This window comes from Microchirus variegatus (genome assembly GCF_963457635.1).
Source record: "Microchirus variegatus genome assembly, chromosome: 10".
NCBI classification, from domain to species: domain Eukaryota; kingdom Metazoa; phylum Chordata; class Actinopteri; order Pleuronectiformes; family Soleidae; genus Microchirus; species Microchirus variegatus.
Window position 1 is genome coordinate 2,976,057 of NC_139811.1, and position 20,935 is coordinate 2,996,991.

The 20,935-nt window shown below is 41.8% G+C and overlaps 1 protein-coding gene across 1 annotated transcript; it reads left to right on the top strand.

Moving 5' to 3' along the window:
* The first annotated feature begins 4,151 nt into the window (after window positions 1-4,151).
* On the top strand, window positions 4,152-17,379 carry slc25a39 (solute carrier family 25 member 39). Its single transcript, XM_083896963.1, has 12 exons — window positions 4,152-4,265; window positions 7,322-7,433; window positions 9,190-9,249; window positions 9,346-9,396; window positions 10,431-10,540; window positions 10,639-10,706; window positions 11,472-11,596; window positions 11,840-12,013; window positions 12,891-13,000; window positions 14,027-14,108; window positions 14,197-14,283; window positions 14,362-17,379. The coding sequence occupies exons 2-12, from the start codon at window positions 7,331-7,333 to the stop codon at window positions 14,478-14,480; spliced, it is 1,089 nt and encodes a 362-aa protein (XP_083753089.1). The 5' UTR covers window positions 4,152-4,265; window positions 7,322-7,330; the 3' UTR covers window positions 14,481-17,379.
* The last annotated feature ends 3,556 nt before the right edge of the window (window positions 17,380-20,935 follow it).

Genomic DNA, 20,935 nt, shown 5'->3' on the forward strand with positions numbered 1-20,935 from the left:
CTCACTTTGAGTCTGGTTCTGTCAGAGATTTAACTTCCTGTTAAAGGGGAGTTTTTTTTTTCTTCTCTTCTCTTTACAGTGTTAAGTCAGACATTTTATTTCCTGTTAAAAGGGAGTTTTTTTAGTTAAAAGTTAAGACGTTAACCTCCATAACAGTTTAGTTTAGACTTTCACACAAACTGATTTATTTGAGAATCTTAACTTTTCAAACACATTTTTTTAACGTAAATTTCTCCACATCAGCGCTGCACAAATAAAATTAAACACAGTGAAGTTGCACCGACAGATTTAGCTTAACCCACACACACACACATTTCCATACATCAGACATCATTAGTCCTTTTGTCAGTTTTGCATGTCGTCTTTGGCTCCGCCCTCTTTCCGTCTCCCTGACGCAGCTCCATTTTATTTGTGTAGCGCTGAATCACAACATACGTTATCTCTAGGTTCTGTTTATGGACGATAGTCGTCGATGTTTGCTGCTGCTTTTGTCTTTTTGTTTTTCTAATCTATTCCAGAAAGGAGACCTAACCTGGTCCTGTGATGGAACATGGAACTGCCCGATGTCGACCTGAGATTAGCCCCGCCCCCTCCTCCATCATTTGAGAAGAACCTGTGGTTGTGAGTATATCAGACTCCAACTGTTGCATAAGTGGCTGATGTTTTTGTTTTTTTCTAATCTGTTCCAGAATGGAGACCTAACATGGAACCGCCCTATGTCGACCTGACATTAGCCCCGCCCCCTTCATTATATGAGAAGAACCTGAGGTTGTGAGTATATCGGACTCCAACTGTTGCACAAGTGACTGATGTTTTTGTTTTTCTAATCTATTCCAGAATGGAAACCAACATGGTTTTCACCTCGAGGCAACGCCATCGTCTCCACGCCATCGTCTCCACGCCATCGCCGATGCACAGTTACATTGTCTCTGTATTTATTGACCTCTGTTTGTACACAACACACAACGTCGCTCGATAACGCCGCCGCTCATAACCGCCGCTCGATAACGCCGTCGCTCGATAACGCCGCCGCTCTAAACCGCCGCATGATAACGCCGCCGCTCTTAGAACTCCGCCGCCGCTCTTAGAACTCCGCCGCCGCTCGATAACGCCGCCGCTCCAAACCGCTCGATAACGCCGCCGCTCTTAGAACTGTCACACTTTGATTGTACTGCTGTGTTGTGTGTGTGTGGGTGTGTCTCTCTCTCTTGTCCTTTGGCTCCGCCCCCTCCTCCCCCTCTCCCTTTCACCCCGACCGGTCGAGGCAGACGGCCGCACACTTTGAGTCTGGTTCTCCAGAGATTTCTTCCTGTTAAAAGGGAGTTTTTTCTCTCCACAGTTTGCCCTCGAGGCTTTTGCTCATCGTGTGATTTGTTGGGTTTTCTCTTGTTAACTTAGTTTTTCTTATTTTTTCTTATTCTATATAAAATCTAAATAAAGTTGACTTGAATTAGTGACGGAGACGAGGTCAGAGCTCGCTTTTGATATAATCCATGAATGCAAACATTCACCAACACTCAGTTCAGGACACTGTTGATTGAGTTTGATTTTAAAGGGTTCATTTAAAGGTTAATAAAGTAAAGGAGACAGAGTGAGAGTAGTCAACGTTACTGACCTCCGTGTTTCCGTCTTTTCCTTCAGTTTTTAAACTGAACTCGGAGTAAAACTGTCCGACACAAACAGACTCTCAGTTCAGTCTCTCTGTTTGTCTCTGTGTCTCAGGACAGGACATTTAGGACATTTCTATCAGCTCAAAGTCTTTTAAATCTCTCTTTTCATGTCTTCACAGAAACCAGCAGCTGAACACATGGACTGGATTTCACTGACTGACTGGACTGGCTTTAGCTTCTGTGAGTAGTTTTTGTTCTTTCTTTTCACTCTTTGTTGGTTCTGTCTCTTCATCTTTCATCCCCTCTCTCCGTCCTTTGTCGCTTTCCTTTTCCCATTACTTTCTCCTTCCATTCTTCCTTTTCATTTCTTTCCATCCTTCTCTCCTTCCTTTGTTCATCCCTTCTTTCTTTGTCGTTCTTTAATTCTTTCTTTTACGTCTTTCGTTACTTCTTTCTTTTAATTCTCTTTCTTTATGTCTTTCTTTAATTATTTTTTCTTTATTTATGTATTTCTTTCTTTACATCTTTCTTTCTCTCCATCATTTAAATTGTCTCTGTGTTTTAGTTTCATTTCCACTGAAACTTTTTTCTCCTCACCAGGTTTTTCCTCACATGAAGTTTCAGTTGTGACCAGCAGGGGGCGCCACATCAGCCTCATTCTCCTCCTTAACAATGACTCGACTGTTCATTTGCATGATTGTTATGTACAGTGGATATATATTTATATATACATATATTAAAATATATGACGGTTAAAGTAAAAAGATTCTAAAGATAAAAGTAAACATTTAAATCTAGGATTATGTTCATGAATCAAAGAAAATACAGTGAACTGAACATGACGACGTGTTAGAGCTGAAACAATGACTCCAATAATCCACCACTATTTTCAGGATTAAAAGCAGATTTCTGATTGTTTCAGCTTCTTAAATGTGAATCTTTTCTTTGCTCCATAAAAACAAAGAAATAATTTAAAACTCAATCATTTTGTGTTTGTGGACAAAAACAAAGACGTTTGACAACGTCATCATTTCCACGTTTGACAAACTCTGATCAATGTTTTCTAACATTTTCTGACGTTTCATTGACAAAAAACTGAAAAATGAAGTGATTTCTGAAGAGAATCGTTAGCTGCAGCTCCACTACGGTGGCCCTGAAGGCCAGGTCGGTTGTTGTCGTTGTGTTTTAGTTGTTGTTTCAGTTAATGACGTTGTGTTTCAGTTGTCTTGGTTCAGTTGAAGTTGTTGTTTCAGTTGACGACGTTGTTTTCCAGTTGTGTGTTGGTGATCTGTCCTTCAGGGCCACCGTAGTGGAGCTGCAGCTAACGATTCTCTTCAGAAATCACTTAATTTTCCTGGTTTTTGTCGATGAAACGTCAGAAAATGTTAGAAAACATTGATCAGAGTTTGTCAAACGTGGAAATGATGACGTTGTCAAACGTCTTTGTTTTTGTCCACAAACACAAAATGATTGAGTTTTTAAATTATTTCTTTGTTTTTATGGAGCAAAGAAACAAAGAAAAGATTCACATTTAAGAAGCTGAAACGATCACAAATCTGCTTTTAATCCTGAAAATAGTGGTGGATTATTGGAGTCATTGTTTCAGCTCTAACACGTCGTCATGTTCAGTTCACTGAATTTTCTTTGATCATGAACATAATCCTAGATTTAAATGTTTACTTTAATCTTTCTACTTGTTTATAATCTTTATCTTTAACCCTCTTTGCAACATCTTGAATCTGACTTTTGTGTAAAAGGAGAGTTTTGTTGATGACTTTATTGTTTTATCACTAATAAAGTCACTCATCGCTTCAAACGACTTATTTTTTTGTTTGTTTGTTTTTTACCACGAAGCAAATCTGCAGGAACACGGACGATTATTTCAATTAAATTGGTAAGTCAGTGAATATCAGCTAAAGTTAGTTTAATGGTCGCATAACTTGATGGTTTGTTTGTTTATGTGATTTTCCTGAATTCTGCCAGAATTAGTAAAAACATGAAATAAAAAAAAAATGTAATCCAACTATTTACTATTCATTTTATGTTCTGTGTATTTTTTCCATTCCATTTTTTCGTCTGGTATTTTGTATTAAGTATTTGTATAAGCATATACTAATAAGTTTAAGTATGATTACTTTACCCTTTCCTTCATTTTAAATATGTTGTATGTCTGATTTAGACTTGTGATTGTCATTGTCAGAATTCCTTTTAATTGGTCCATTATAGGATATGTGATGTACTCTGAAGAAGATATGTGGAATAATGTTGTTTTTATGAAAGTTTGTCATCCTTGTTTTGTCAATAAAGCATTTTAATAAAAAGAACTTACTTTTATATTCTTCCTTGTTTCTTTTTCTTTCTTCTTTTTTTTTGACAAAAATCACTTCCGTCAAACCACTTCCGTCGTTTTGGTGTGTAAATAAAGTTTTTAGAAAAAAAAAATCCCTCTGCAGCACACCCTAGCGGCGGCCAGACGCCAGAGCAGCAGACCTTCGTCCCTTCGCCCGCCGAGGGTCATAACAAATATTATGTTTACGGGCTGTTGGCGTGCGGAGCTGCCGAGGAGCTAAATATTAGCTCTTAGAAGCGGCAGCAGCGCGATGCTGGTGGCGACAGAAACCCAGGAGCTCGTCCTCGGCAGCTGCTGAAGCAGAGGTGAGGGAAAAACGCTCTCGCTAGCTCTTTTTTTTTTATTATTAAAAACCCCCAACATGAACAAACGCCACCACGAGATGCTAACGGAAGCTAATCCGGCTAAGCTGCACTGAGCGGCCGCACGTCAGCTGTCTCACTCACGGCTCTGACTTTCGGGTAAAAGCAGCGTGTTCCTCGTCTCCGTCATTAAAGTGAATGTAGCACAACGCTAACGCTAATCCTTATGTGTCATATTTAAGCTGAAAACACTCACAATGTATATATAACTGTTAACGGTGCACGATATTGGAGGATATTTGCCCGAAATGCGATAATATCGGGAGAGCTGATGCTGATAAATACTACATACTACACACTACTTCTGATGTTTTTGTGGTGGTGGTTCATTCTGGTTTGATATGGATGTTTTTGGCCAGTTGAACCGATTCGAAAGGTTGTGGTTTAAACCATTTAAAACACCATTCCTCTGTCAGGTTCCACCATGTGTAAGCAGTTGTGGGCCCGTTTTACATAACAGGTTTTTGTCCAGTTTAACCGGTTTTGATTGTGTTTTTTTTGACCACTTACATCCTTTCATATTTGTTTTTGGTCCATTTAACGTTTAGGGTTTTTGACCCAGTTCACTTGAAAACCTGCTGCTACACATTCTGTCATTTAGGAGTGACAGCTGTCAAACATGTGCTTCTCATAGATAAGACATTACAACAGACCCACCCCACTCACTCACTCACTCACTCACTCACTCACTCACTCACTCACTCACTCTATCACTCACTCACTCACTCACTCACTCACTCATTCAGCCAATCACTCACTCACTCACTCACTCACTCACTCACTCTATCACTCACTCACTCACTCTTTCACTCACTAATTCAGTTACTCACTCATTCACTCACTCGCTCGCTCACTCACTCTATCAATCACTCACTCACTCGCTCACTCACTCACTCACTCTATCACTCACTCACTCACTCACTCTATCACTCACTCACTCACTCACTCACTCACACACTCACTCTATCACTCACACACTCACTCTATCACTCACACACTCACTCTATCACTCACACACTCACTCACTCACTCAATCACTCACTCACTCACTCATTCAGCCAATCACTCACTCACTCACTCACTCACTCACTCTATCACTCACTCACTCACTCACTCTTTCACTCACTAATTCAGTTACTCACTCATTCACTCACTCGCTCGCTCACTCACTCTATCAATCACTCACTCACTCTATCACTCACTCACCCACTCACTCTATCACTCGCTCACTCACTCACTCACTCACTCACTCACTCACTCTATCACCTGCTCACTCACTCACTCACTCATTCACTCACTCACTCACACACTCACTCACTCTATCACTCACTCACTCACTCACTCACTCACTCACTCACTCACTCACTCACTCTCACTATCACTCACACACACACTCACTCTATCACTCACACACTCACTCACTCAATCACTCACTCTATCACTCACTCACTCACTCTATCACTCACTCAATCACTCACTCTATCACTCACTCTATCAATCACTCACTCTATCACTCACTCACTCACTCACTCAATCACTCACTCACTCACTCTATCACTCACTCTATCAATCACTCACTCACTCTATCACTCACTCTATCACTCACTCTATCACTCACTCACTCTATCACTCACTCACTCTATCACTCACTCTATCACTCACTCACTCTATCACTCACTCACTCACTCACTCACTCACTCACTCACTCTATCACCTGCTCACTCACTCACTCACTCATTCACTCACTCACTCACACACTCACTCACTCTATCACTCACTCACTCACTCACTCACTCACTCACTCACTCACTCACTCACTCTCACTATCACTCACACACACACTCACTCTATCACTCACACAACCACTCACTCAATCACTCACTCTGTCACTCACTCACTCACTCAATCACTCACTCACTCACTCACTCAATCACTCACTCTATCACTCACTCTATCAATCACTCACTCTATCACTCACTCACTCACTCACTCACTCACTCACTCTATCACTCACTCTATCAATCACTCACTCACTCTATCACTCACTCTATCACTCACTCTATCACTCACTCACTCTATCACTCACTCACTCTATCACTCACTCACTCACTCACTCAATCACTCACTCACTCACTCACTCACTCTATCAATCACTCACTCACTCACTCACTCACTCACTCTATCACTCACTCACTCACTCACTCACTCACTCACTCACTCACTCACTCACTCTATCACTCACTCTATCAATCACTCACTCACTCTATCACTCACTCTATCACTCACTCTATCACTCACTCACTCTATCACTCACTCACTCTATCACTCACTCACTCAATCACTCACTCACTCAATCACTCACTCACTCACTCACTCACTCACTCTATCAATCACTCACTCACTCACTCACTCACTCACTCACTCTATCACTCACTCACTCACTCACTCACTCACTCACTCACTCACTCACTCACTCACTCACCCACATTTTTGTACAACTATAGTTGTAAAATAATTGTTTCCACCCATTTAACCTCGTATTGACTTGTTTGTTGACTAATAAATGAGACAGTGACCAGTTCAACCTTGGTTAAATAACTTAGTTAGTTCTGAGACAATGTCTTAAATTATAACCAAAACAAATTCCACGTTGTATGGATTCAGATCATTGAAACAGACCAGGCCTCATGCCTCCATCTAAAGGGCCAAGACATCTGTATAAGTACATGAAACTGTGCATTAGTACGTGTCAACACCATTTTGTTTACAATCATTTTCCATGCGTGTAATCGGTCAGTGGTGCAGCTGAATGTAAAGAGTTAGACGCAGCAGTGAAACCGATGCACAGGGTTTATCTGGGGTTGTCAGGAGTCGAGCGCTGTGATGGAATCAGAGTCTGCCTCAACGCCGGTGTAATGTTGTTGAACTTGTTTTTGCTCGCTGACAAAGTTGTAAACAATGACAGAGAACGCTCTGCTCTTCCTCCTGCTGTGACACAGGTGGGCAGGATGGCGGCGGAGCAGAAGGTCGCCGGCAGATCCAAAGTCGCGATCTCCACGGTGCAGCAGATGATGGCCTCGGGCACTGGGGCCGTCCTCGCATCTTTTTGTGGTGAGTTTCCAGACTTCATTCATTCATTCTTTCATTCATTCTTTCATTCATTCATTCTGGAGGCGGAAACTCTCATGGTAACCGAGTACTCGCTGGATAATGTAAAAAAATGTCCCACAAAAGCAAAACAGTTCTTAATGGTTTCTTTGTCATGTTTTTATTTTAAAAAGCTGATAAATAATCCGGGAAAACCCTTGCTTTAATTATTAAACACTCAAACAACCGACAAATCAAAATAGTATATGATGATTATCAATGCAACAGGAAAAGTCATCACAGATGCCTAAATCTATATCTATATATATAGTGTGTATGGTGTATGTAGCATGTATGGTGTATGTAGCGTGTATGTAGCGTGTGTGGTGTAAGTAGCATGTATGGTGTATGCAGCGTATATGGTGTTTGTAGCATGTATGGTGTATGTAGCGTGTATGGTGTATGTAGCGTGTATGGTGTATGTGGCGTGTAGCGTATATGGTGTATGTAGCGTGTGTAGCGTGTATGGTGTGTGTAGCGTGTATGGTGTATGTAGCGTGTATGGTGTGTGTAGCGTATATGGTGTATGTAGCGTGTATGGTGTATGTAGCGTGTATGGTGTATGTGGCGTGTAGCATATATGGTTTATGTAGCGTGAATGGTGTGTGTAGCGTATATGGTGTATGTGGCGTGTATGGTGTATGTAGCATGTATGGTGTATGTGGCGTGTAGCGTATATGGTGTATGTAGCATGAATGGTGTGTGTGTAGCGTGTATGGTGTGTTGCTTGTGTGTAGCGTGTATGGTGTGTGTAGCGTGTATGGTGTATGTAGCGTGTATGGTGTATGTGACGTGGATGTAGCATGTATGGTGTATGTGGCGTGTATGTGGCGTGTATGGTGTATGTGACGTGGATGTAGCATGTATGGCGTATGTAGCGTGTATGGCGTATGTGGCGTGGATGTAGCATGTATTGTGTATGTAGCGCGTATGATGTACGTAGGGTGTATGTAGTGTCCATGATGTAGCGTGTATGTAGTGTGTATGGTGTATGTAGTGTGTATGGTATAATATATCATGTTCAACCCTTGTTTACCCTGTAAATATTAATGCTGGGCACGTTAACGCGATAGCGGCGGTTAACGGCGTCAGCGGCGTCAACGTTAACGCACAACACGTTTCGATGACGACTAGCCGGAAAAAGACACGCACGAAGTCATGTTTTACGCGACTCCCGATTGTTAAAAACGAGTCTCTAAAGTAACGCTAAACTTTAAAAACAGAGGCACACGGGTACGCTGGTTATTTGTAGCGCTGCTCTTTTCCTTTAATAAACAGACCGCTCCAGTTCCACCGTCGGCTAACGCTAACCGGCGCTAAAGGAGCTAATGCAGCTAACGGAGCTAACTGGTAAACGGTGTTTGGACTTGCGGTGTCGCGGCGCGTGAACGTGACGTCGCGCGCGTTTTTTGCCGGTCAGTCGTTATGGAAACGCGGCGTGCGTTAACGTGCGTTAAGCTAGTGCCCAGCACTATCAAGCCCATGTTGTATATATTTAGCTAACTGTCTATAATGCACATTCTATTTATAAGTGTTATCTTTATCGTTACCGTCTTGTGACTGCTGTGACAATGTGAACTTTCCTCGCCGCGGGACAAATAAAGGACTATTTTATACGAGTTTTCACATCTGTTTTAGAACAAGATACACAAATCCTGATTTAGAATCATTTAATTTCAACTTAGCTTTAAAGTCAGTTTGAGTGTTTTTTTGTTTGCAGTCTTACCTCTGGACGTGGTGAAGGTTCGTCTGCAGACTCAGCAAACGCTGTCCCACCAAGGTAGAGATTCAAATCATTTCACGACTATCGTTGTCTTTTTATTCACCCTTTTGACCGATGTTTCTTCTTCTTCTTCCTCGGGCCGTTGTTTGGCAGCTGTAGCCGGTGCCTCTGCTCCGTCACGCTGCACCGTCTATCCGTCCAAATGTGAGTATCATCGACAGTGCGTCGTGTTTTGTTTCATAGTGTTTTATTTCTGTTTATTTATAGTGTGTGGTCACTCTTGACTCAAAGTCAATAAACGATATAAATATACATATACATAAAACGCTAACGCGTCCAGCTCTTATAAACATGGTCAGGGAACGGCAAGAAGAAGAAGAAGAAGTTGGGTTTTTAGTTTTGTGGAGCGTAGTGAAGCTGCACCCCAGGGTCAGATCAAGTCCCTACAGGGTCTGGAATGCTTTGAGGAATGGACCCCACCCTTTATGGAATGTCTTCGGACAGTCCATTATGCATGAGTGATGGGGAGGGGGCCAAAATGGAGGCAAAAAAATTGGCAAAAAACACACACATCCCATAACAAATCGTGCGGTTCGATCGGGAATGGTGTGCCGTGATGGGAAACTGTCGATAAAACATTATCACAACCCATCCCAGTTTGGAGCCTCACAGTGTCCTGAGTCTCTGTGACATATTAGGAGGATTTTATGATTTATTACATAATGCACCTTTAAGTTTGGTGCTTTTTCAGATTTTTATCACGAGGGTGTATTGCGTCCATTTGTGGCACACTCTAGCCGAGGTCCGTGAAAATAATCTCTTCTCCTGCCCACGATTTCCAACCGACACGGACAATGTTGACATAAAAACGTTGCTGTGGTCGTCGTCTAACCCTGTGTGTCATTTTCAATTTTTCTTGTGTGTTTTTTTCCATTAAATCACCTAAAAGCGCAGAGAGTTCTGCTCAAACCTCCCATTGACTCCCATGTTAAATCTCAGCTCTGGAGTTTTTAAACAAAATGAAGACGAGGGTGATTTAAAAACTGCCATTTCACACATTAAACGCTCCTGAAAGCCAAACATTTGACAAAAATAGCTGTAAGTACGTCACGTTTGTCAGATTATAAACGTTAGATATCATTTTGTCAGATGTCGACGGGGAAAAAAAAAAACGTGTGGACCGCGAGTTCCAGACGTTAATAATGAAACGTCCTGATGGTCTGTGCTGTGTCTCACAGGGAAGTGTTTCCTTCATTGTAACGGACTCTTGAATCACATCTACGTCAGTCAGAACGCGACCAGCTGCACCAGGTGGTACAACACGCCCACGCATTTCAGCGGAACACTGGTGAGTTCTGGGAGAATTAAGAAAAAAATAATAATAATAATAAAAGAAAAAAGAAAAATAAACTGTTATAAAATGTGCTGTTTGTTTTTGTGCCTCAGGACGCGTTTGTGAAAATCATTCGACATGAAGGACTCTCGTCTCTGTGGAGCGGCCTGCCACCAACCCTGTGAGTACTTTTTTTTTTTTTTTTGACGACTGACCGGAAAAAGAGGCACATTTACGCGACTCCCGATTGTTAAAATGAGTCTCTAAAGTAACGCTAAACCTTAAAAACAACAGAGGCACGCTACAGTTCTACTGTAGGCACGCTAACGACGCTAAAGGAGCTAACTGTTAAACGGTGCCTGGACTCCGGTTTGTTTTCAGTTGAGCTGCAACTAACGACGATCAGTGTTTGTCAAACCTGAAAGTGACGATGTTCTCGTATGTCTTTGTTTTGTCCAAAAACCAATTTCTTTGTTTATGTGGAGCAAAGAAACAAAGAAAATATTTACATTTAAGAAGCTAAAACAATCAGAAATCTTGTTTTAATCATGAAAAAAAAGCTTCAAACCGATTATCAAAATAGTTGACCATTAGTTCATCGATTAACTGTTTCAGCTCTAGTTTTCAGTGTTCACTTGAGTCAGTTAATTTAAATATTTGTTCAGTATTTCGACTAAAAAAGTACCTGGTACCATGTACTATGCTCGTGTGAAACGCAACTTAACCGTGCCGTGCCAAAGCGAGCACAGCAGGTGGAAACACGCCATATATGTCTAATAGAACCTCATAAAAACAGTGAGTCACCGCATTGTTTTCCATGGTATGCAGTGGGGTTGGTGTTAAGTGCCAACAGCTGGATATTTATGCTTTTCTGACATGGATGTGTGTGTGTGTGTGTGTGTGTGTGTGTGTGTGTGCGTGCGTGTGTGTGCGTGCGTGTGCACAGTGTGATGGCGGTACCTGCCACCGTCGTCTACTACACCTGCTACGACAAGCTGAAAGACCTCCTGACGTCAGGTCTGGGTTTCCAGGGCAACCACATCCCTCTCTTCGCTGGTGCTGTGGCGAGACGTAAGAGCCACAAAACACACAAAGATGTTCACACTGCGTTTATTTTCTCGACTCCTGCAGAGTTTATTATTAAACACAACAACAACAAACTGTTCTTTTAAAAACATGTACTCAAACTGAAGGCCAACTTAAGGATTAATAACTGAATAAATATGAAACTTCAACTGAAGTTGTCAATAATCCATGATACTCTGTATTTTGTTGATTCTACTGTGTGTGTGTGTGTGTGTGTGTGTGTCGTAGTGACAGTAGCGTCAGTGGTCTGTCCTCTGGAGTTGATCAGGACGAAGATGCAGTCGCAGCGTTTGTCCTACAGTGAGCTGCGGGTGGCGCTGCGCTCCGCTCTGGCCCAGGACGGCCCTCTGTTTCTGTGGAGGGGCTGGTATGCAACCACGCTCCGAGATGTTCCCTTCTCTGGTGAGAGCAGCACCACAGCATACACGCTACATCATACATGCTACATACACCATACATGCTACATACACGCTACATCATACACGCTACATACACCATACATGCTACATACACGCTACATACACCATACATGCTACATACAAGCTACATACACCATACACGCTACATCATACACACTACATACACGCTACATACACGCTACATACATACATCATACACGCTACATACACCATACATGCTACATACATGCTACATACACCGCACACGCTACATACACAAAACACACCATACACGCTACATACATACATCATACACGCTACATCCACGCCACATACACCATACACGCTACATACACCATACACGCCACATACACCATACATGCTACATACATACACCATACACGCTACATACACCGCAGACGCTACATACACCATACACACTACATCATACACACCATACACGCTACATACATACATCATACACGCTACATACACCATACATGCTACATACACCATACACGCCACATACACCATACATGCTACATACACCACACACGCTACATACACCATACATGCTACATTCACGCTACGTACACCATACACGCTATATACACCATACATGCTACATTCATGCTACATACACCATACATGCTACATCCATGCTACATACACCATACATGCGACATTCACGCTACATGCTACATTCACGCTACATACACCATACATGCTACATTCACGCTACATACACCATACATGCTGCATTCACGCTACATACACCATACACACTACATACATAATTCTCCTCCGTCTCATCATTTCCTCAGTCTCATCTGTGTGTGTGTGTGGGTGTGTGCGTGTGTGTGTGTGTGTTTCCCCCACAGCTTTTTACTGGTTCAACTATGAACTGGTGAAGTCTCATTTATGTGAATGGACGGGGAAACGTCAGGGCTCTTTCAACATCAGCTTCATATCAGGAGCCATCGCTGGATCTGTGAGTATGAACACACACACACACACACACACACATACACACACCTGCAGAAACCAACAGTGGAAAGCTACTTTGTGGAAATATATATATACTCCTCCTTAAACTCCTTTTTTTTCAAGGCCCTTGAAGGTGTGAAAATCACCCTAAATAGACACGGGTCATTGAAAGTGCTTGAATTTTGTACAAGTAAGAAGCGAAGTGTTACGACGCCACCTGCTGTTTCACGCCCTGCATTGCTTGATGTACGTAGACTAAAGGCCACATTATACTTCTCCGACTGCTTATGCGTTATCTGTCTCGAGCCTTTATACTTCTGCGTCGTGGTGACGGATAGGCGCTGCAATTTCCCGCCCGATCAGTAGGGGTCGCTGCGCAAGGTTGTTGTGCTTTTGGCTACAGTGAGCAATGGCGTCCGAGAAAGAAAGAGAGAGAAAGACTGTTGTTGTTGAAACAGCGGCCGTTTGTCACTTTTCTGTGTCACGGAACGCAGTTTTAAGATAATTTGAGGCGAGAAATTGGCCATTTAGAGTCTAAACATGTGCTGTGTGTGTTCAGATATGACGTATTTAAAGTTCGGCAGCGACGAAGTCGGCGGGGATCAGCTCCGCCCTCTGTGGACGCTCGGTGCTCACTGTGAGCCGGCACATAGCAGCTTCGCTCGGCCTGTCCTGAGGACCAATCGCAGTCTTGCCGTCTCCGTTGTCCCTTAACGGAGTGACGGACACTTAAAAAATGTTGTAACCTACGCAGAGCACTTTACGCAGGAGTATAAATTGGGCTTAAGCAGGACAAAGTGACGTTAAGAAAGAGACGCAGACATGTCTGTCTCACCAAAGACATAAGACAATGACTTTGACCAAGATCCCATAGACAGCCACAGCCCAGCAAATCCTTAAACGCCAGGGACGAAGACGCTCTTTTGTCAGCTCATACTTGTCCTGGAAAGTCCTTGAAGTCAACCAAAAGGTGTAGAGACCCTGGTTATTGTCTGTTGTGAACCGATTTTGTGTCTGTCCCGACGTTCAGATCGCCGCCCTCCTGACGATGCCGTTTGACGTGGTGAAGACTCGGAGACAGATCCAGCTGGGAGACGTGGCCGTACGGGAAGGTCTGTGTGCTCATGTTTGTTTTTGACCTGGTGAAAATGACAAACGCGACGCAAATAAAAATCTTACGCCGTATTTTTCCCCTCCTAGTTTTCTCAGACAAAACCATAGAGGTGTCCACGTGGCGCATGATGAAGGAGATCCGGGCTGAGTTGGGCTACAGAGGCCTGTTCGCAGGTACGAACGCGCTTATGCAACGCTGTGTTTCTTTGTGAAGTTTCGGTCAGAGATGAAGACGTTTTCAATTCTCCTCAGGTCTCTTGCCCAGGGTGATCAGGGTGGCGCCAGCCTGTGCGATCATGATCACCACGTACGAGTTCGGGAAGACTTTCTTCCAGGAGCGGAACATGAATCGAGAGCGCCTGGCGTCCTGAGCGCCTGGCGTCCTGGAGGCCTGGTCGTGCGGCGCTGCATGGTTCTCAGACGCGCACAGGACGACGATGCGGACACATTTCTTTTCAAGACTTGTATAGAAATAACGAATCCTAAAGGATACACATCAATATATGATATGGACGAGTATTTTTAGTTAGCATTTAAAACGGGACCTGAATTTCAAAATATCGTGGTGCGCCGGTTGCCAGAAAGTTACGCGAAACATGGAAACAAGGAGCTGCACAACAAGGTGCCTTCCATTTGGAAGTCGGAAATTTTTACGAGTCGAGTCGGATTTTCCACCACGGAGAGTTCGAGCATCCTCGCGTAACCCAGCGATAAGATTCCATTCCAAGATTATTCGTAAGACGTTGCTACGCTGCTTATGTACGCAAAATACTGGGGCCACGATCCGGTATTGTCGCGATATCGCAAAATACTGTGAGTATTTGTGAAATCGTATATATTGCTACATACCCGCGCAGCAGCTCTCGTGAGACTGAGCACTTCTAGTGCCATCTAGTGGACTGAAACGTCAATACACAAAAGGTGTAATGTTTATTTGTAACATCAATAATTGGTGTCTCAGATAGCGATATAACGTCACCAGACAAAAAAAAGTCGCGCGCCCACCCCCCCTCTACAAAATAATGGCTAGCCTGAAACGCATTTGCGCGATCAACTCGTCGCTGACACCGTCACCCGTTCCGACCTCCATTTATGCACGCACACCAAGTTTGTCGCAGATTGTTTTATTTTTAAAAACGGTCAAACTATGGAGACAATAAACGCGAGAGCATAAAAATGACGTTAACCATATGTACGCGATGCCGTGTTCACACCGAACGTGACAAATTTGCGTGGCAACCCGGTGTGAACACAGCGTCGGGCTTCAGTGACGTCGGACACGGCTGCGGCTCGCTGCTTTCATGTAACTCTGCTGGCAACCTGGAGGGGGCGCCCGTGTGCTACGAGTGGGTGACCAAAACGCGTAAAAACCGGGTTTATTTAGGGGGTAAAATTAAAGCGTAATTTTTGAATGTAGCTTTTGTTTTGTTTAGCATAACAACAATCATGACGCGTCACAGGGACACACTGAGGGACACACTGAGGACAAAGCCTATCACCGCATACATTTTACCAATCGTGATAAATGTCATGTTCATTCCTGACTGATGTTTTTTTTGCTCCTGACTGAACGTTGAAGAAACCAGTTGAGCCAAATGTTCTGCACAGTCTCCGCATGAAGTGTCAAACACGCCGTGGACCCCTTTTTGTTAAATGGGTTGCGACGTGATCGTATTGCGATAATTGTTATTCATTAATGTCACGTGAATTCTGGGCCCCAGCCTCACTGAGGTGTCCGAGAGGATATTTGTGCTTGAAGTGACCCGGGTCACATGAACTTTTTCACATTGACCCGGGATTTTGAAAAACCTCCGCGTGTTTACGCCGCAATTATCGCAACTCGGGACTTCAGAAGGGCGGGACTATGTGCCGAAGAACACAAACTTTACTGCTGTTTAATCCAGTGCTGCTGCAACACAACAGTTTCATGACGTAATCGTGCTTGTTTGGCCCTCAACTTCTTCTTTACCACCACCTACTGGACGGGAGATGTAGTGCAGTTTTCGGTACGACTCCCCCGCACGTCATCAGCCCGATGAATACATTTTCCTTAACTTTGAGGGTGAGGTTGGAAACGCAAAAAACAACACCGATGAGCAGGAATTCTTTGTAAATAAGTTCCTGGATATGTCGGTGGAAACTAATAATAACACTGAAGCCACTCTTACGTCCTGCTGATGTCGTGCATGAGGTTTAATAAAGCTTCGTGCGGGACTTTTTTTTACTGCATCCGCATTGTTGCATGCGTGCAAAGGGAAATGTCATCATACCTGCGTTTCCCGCATCGCCTGATATCAAGTGCATGACGTGCAGCTGAGGGAATAAGCTAGTCGCCGCGCTACAATCGTCGTAGCGTTTTTCCTGGACGTTAAAGAGTTTCTCCTCCGACACAGAAAAATGTGCTGCAAACCAACTTTTGCTGTTTGTTTTTGTCTTTGTACAGAATAAACGTAAAATAAGTGACGTTCACCTGCTTCGGTCGCAACTAAGTCCGCTAACGTTTTGTCTTTGTACGGAATATTAACGCAAACGCTCTGGTATCGAACCACTTGTAGCGACGCAACATTTTTCACCACTTTGGTGTCAGTTTAACGACGCGCTGTGCACAAACACAAGAGCCGAGTTATCGACAGTCCTGCTCCTCTGTCTCCCCCTGTCTCCATCTGTGGTACTGCAGCCTCACAGCACGGGTCACTGAGCCGCATTTTTAGACACGACTGAACTGAAGAAAAAACTTTTCTTTTTCCGTGTTTTCTTCCAAGTGCCACCCAAGGACGCTCACGTACCCCTGGTGGTACACGCACCACAGTTTGAGAACCACATATATATATATATAGTGTGCGAAGAGGAGAAACTCTTTGCTTTACAGGGACTTTAAAACGCACATGGACGTATGGAATAAGGATTTGTGTCAAACATCAAACGACACTTGAATACACAAATTGCGAACAAACTACAGAGTATATTTTGGATGATATTAAACCGATATTTTGATTTTACGGTTCCATTTTTGTTTTTGCTTGATTTAAAAGAGTCGTTTTGATGATAATTTGACACAAAACTAATTCCACTTGCAGAGAAGATTTGAATATTTTGATCATTTTATAAATAGCACTTTACATTTGCAACACGAGAGCATATCAGAAGAATAAATGACTGCTGGAGTAAAAAAAACAAAACATGAATGAAAGTCATCTTATCTCTGTTTTTCCGTCGTACTGAAATATAGAAGATGTACAAAGAAAGAAACAAAAATATCGCCGCCTTAATTTAAATGATGTGCATTGTTTTGTAAATTATGAATGAAATGGGAATAAATAAAGAGGTAAAGCAGGTTGAATTGTGTGTGATTTGTTTTTCAGAGAGATTATTAAAAGCACAGTTTATGTATGTTATAAATACATAAAAGAAACACTGTGCAACCTCATTAGGCACAATGCTTTGATGAACAAGGCATCCTTGTTCAGGGCGATACCGACTATTATGATGATAAATTTCAAGTCATTTTGAGATACTTTTTGTTTTTTTGAAGAAAGTCAGCTCACTGTCAAAGTGCATCTGGGCAAATGGATCATTTCCTGATTTTCAAAAATTCATTAAAAATATTCCTAAAAAGATATGCAAATATTTTCAACTGATCCTTGTTCAGGGCGATACCGACTATTATGATGATAAATTTCAAGTCATTCTGAGATACTTTTTGTTTTCGAGAAGAAAGTCAGCTCACTGTCAAAGTGCATCTGGGCAAATGGATCATTTCCTGAATTTAAAAAATTCATTAAAATTATTCCTAAAGAGATATGCGAATATTTTCAACTGATCCTTGTTCAGGGCGATACCGACTATTAGGATGGTAAATTTCAAGTCATTCCAAGATACTTTTTTTTTTTTTTTAAGAAAGTCGGCTCACTCAAGGTGCATCAGGGGCCTGTTTCACAAAGCAGTTTCAACAAACTCTGAGTCTAACCCTGAACTCTGAGTTGATCTACTCTGAGAACGGAAACTCTGAGTTTTCGGTTTCAAAACAGCTGATTTGAATTAGTTTGTTCAACTCGGAGTGAAACTACTCCGAGTTAAGCGCGTGCGCCACAAGTATAAAAAGACAGCATGAATGGAGCCCCGTTTCAACGAGTCACCATGACAACGAGGAAGCGGAGGGTCACGTTATTCATTACACTGGAGTTGGAAAATATTAATGCGTAGTTTGAGCAAGTTTTAAGAAGGAAGTGTAACAGCAGCAAAAGAGAGGGAGACGACGTCGGAGAGAACACTGATGATGATGAGGAAGTTTAAATGTCGTCCTTTGCACAATCACGATAATATTACAGCGGGAAACTGCTTGAGTTGTAGATTATTAATTTATTTAATTTAGGTGTAATCCCGCGGGGGAGAAGCGCACTTGGCAGCAGTTTAATATGAAACATAAAAACATTGTTCAAACAGGTAAGACCTCGGTATAATCTCATGAGATTAACCTCATTTTGATCATGTTTTACATAAAGTAAATATGAAGTGGCTGTTTGACTGTATACAGTTGTTTTATCGCCAACATAATGATGTTTTCACACATAAATGACTTCTCATTCTTTACATCACGTTCAAGTGCTCTGCATCTATGACGTTCTATAAAAGAAAAATTTGTAAATTTGTAAATTTGTAAGTACATTTTTTTTTTTTTAAACCGCAGCGCAACACACAATATCTGCTGTGATGTGAGAGCGTGACTCTGGTTGTTAATGTTGAAATGTAACTGACTGATTAGGTTGTGAATGTAAATGATGAACTGTGACGTGAAACTGTTCCGCTCAAAAAGAAAAGTATCGCAGTAATGATGCACCTTCATCCACGGGATCACTGTCAAAAGCACATGATTGTGAAAATAGTCTCCACCTTATATAACTTGTAATGTAGACGACAGAACAGACTTCAACACTCCCCAGGACTCATTCACTCAAACACACACACACATGCAACCCTGGGGGTCGACAAATCATTTTGGAAAACCGCTCGGTTTAATCTTGATTTAAAAAAATATATATAATTTTTTTTTTTTTAAATATATTTTTCTGTGATTTGGACCCCCAGAAAGCATCTCCCCCAGAAAGCATCTCCCCCAGAAAGCATCCCCTATTGGACCCACAGAAGTCATCTCGCGACCCCAAGAATTGGGGGGTCGACAAATCATTTTGGAAAAAAATAAAAAAATAAAAAAATAAAAAATAATTTTTTTTTTAAATTTTATTATTATTTTTTTTTTTACATTTTTTTTTTTTTTCTTCTATGATTTCTGGGGGTCGCTAAATCATTTTGGAACAATATATTTTTAAAAAAAAATCCTTTTTTTTATATATATATTTTTCTATGATTTGGACCCCCAGAAAGCATCTCCCCCAGAAAGCATCCCCTATTGGACCGACAGAAGTCATCTCGCGACCCCAAGAATTGGGGGGTCGACAAATCATTTTGGAAAAAAAAGAAAAAATGAAAAAATGAAAAAACATTTTTTTTAATTTTTTTTATTATTTTCTTTTTTTGACATTTTTTTTTTTCTTCTATGATTTCTGGGGGTCGCCAAATCATTTTGGAACAATATATTTTAAAAAAAAGTCCTTTTTTTTTTATATATATTTTTCCAAAATGATTTGGCGACCCCCAGAAAGCATCTCGCGACCCAATTTGGGGACGGGACCCCAAGGAAACAGTTCCGCTCAAAAAGAAAAGTGTCTGGAAATGTAAGAACATATATGAGGTCTGATAATCATCTCCAGACGAATATTTAATTCTCTGCGCAGTAATGCTGCACCTTCATCCACGGACATGGTAGTGAAAATAGTCTCCACCTAATATAACTTCTAACGTAAAGGCAGAACAGACGCAGAACTATACTACGCTAAAACTCTGCTGACTGAATGAATGAGGAAATCAAATACCGTGTGTGTCTGAAAGAGGGCGGAGACAGAGAGAAACTCAAGGTTTGCGGAGAAAAACCTGCTCCCGACCAGGTTAGTTTCAAAGAGCATGTTACCATGGTAACTGAACGAGAGCTTAAGTTACCTCTCTCTGTGAAACAGGCTAGAGTTACTCCTCTTTCTCTGCTTTGACTTACCTCCCTTTGTGAAACGGAAAACTCAGAGTTTCCCTCATTTCAGGGTGAACAGACTCAGAGTTTTCACTAAACCTGCTTTGTGAAACTGACCCCAGGTTCGCCAAGTTAGCTGCAAAGTAGTAGCATGCTAATGCAAAATAAATATGTGCTCGCGTATTGGTGAATGGACTCTATTTTTAACTTTATTATTTATTATTAACTTTATTAAACCCGAGGGTAATTTCATTTAAGTGAAACACTTTAAAATAAAAAAATAAAGAATGTAACTGAATATTCATCATTCATTCATAAATTAGTGAGAAAAATGAACATATCAATGTTACGTCAATATGTAAATGAGTCGTTCTAAATATTTAATTAGTTCTGAAAATAGATAAATGTAAAAGCCAAAAAGTCATAATCGATATAAAAACAACAATACCAAGTTACATTCCTTAAAAACAGCAGAAATAGTAAAAGTCCTAAAAATAAAAAGTATTTATTTTTGTTTTATCAATCATTAAAGTGGAAGGTTTTTGTTTTTTTTTATACCTCAAGGCTTTTATTTTGTTAAAAAATACATGAACATGAAACGGGGACACCTAGTGGCTGCTGACTTCATGACACCATATTAGTTCAGGCTGAAACTGCGTGGGCGTGTTCTTGTCGAGGACAATCCCGCGAGACTTTGCTCACGTATATAAGGGCGGCGCTCCCTCTCTTCAGGCCTCTTTCAAATCG

Excerpts from the sequence above, each read along its gene's own strand:
- slc25a39 (XM_083896963.1), top strand. The coding sequence starts at position 7,331 with ATGGCGGCGGAGCAGAAGGTCGCCGGCAGATCCAAAGTCGCGATCTCC. Across the intron at positions 12,014-12,890 it reads CCGAGATGTTCCCTTCTCTG|CTTTTTACTGGTTCAACTAT; the intron begins GTGAGAGCAGCA and ends TTTCCCCCACAG. Across the intron at positions 13,001-14,026 it reads CAGGAGCCATCGCTGGATCT|ATCGCCGCCCTCCTGACGAT; the intron begins GTGAGTATGAAC and ends CCCGACGTTCAG.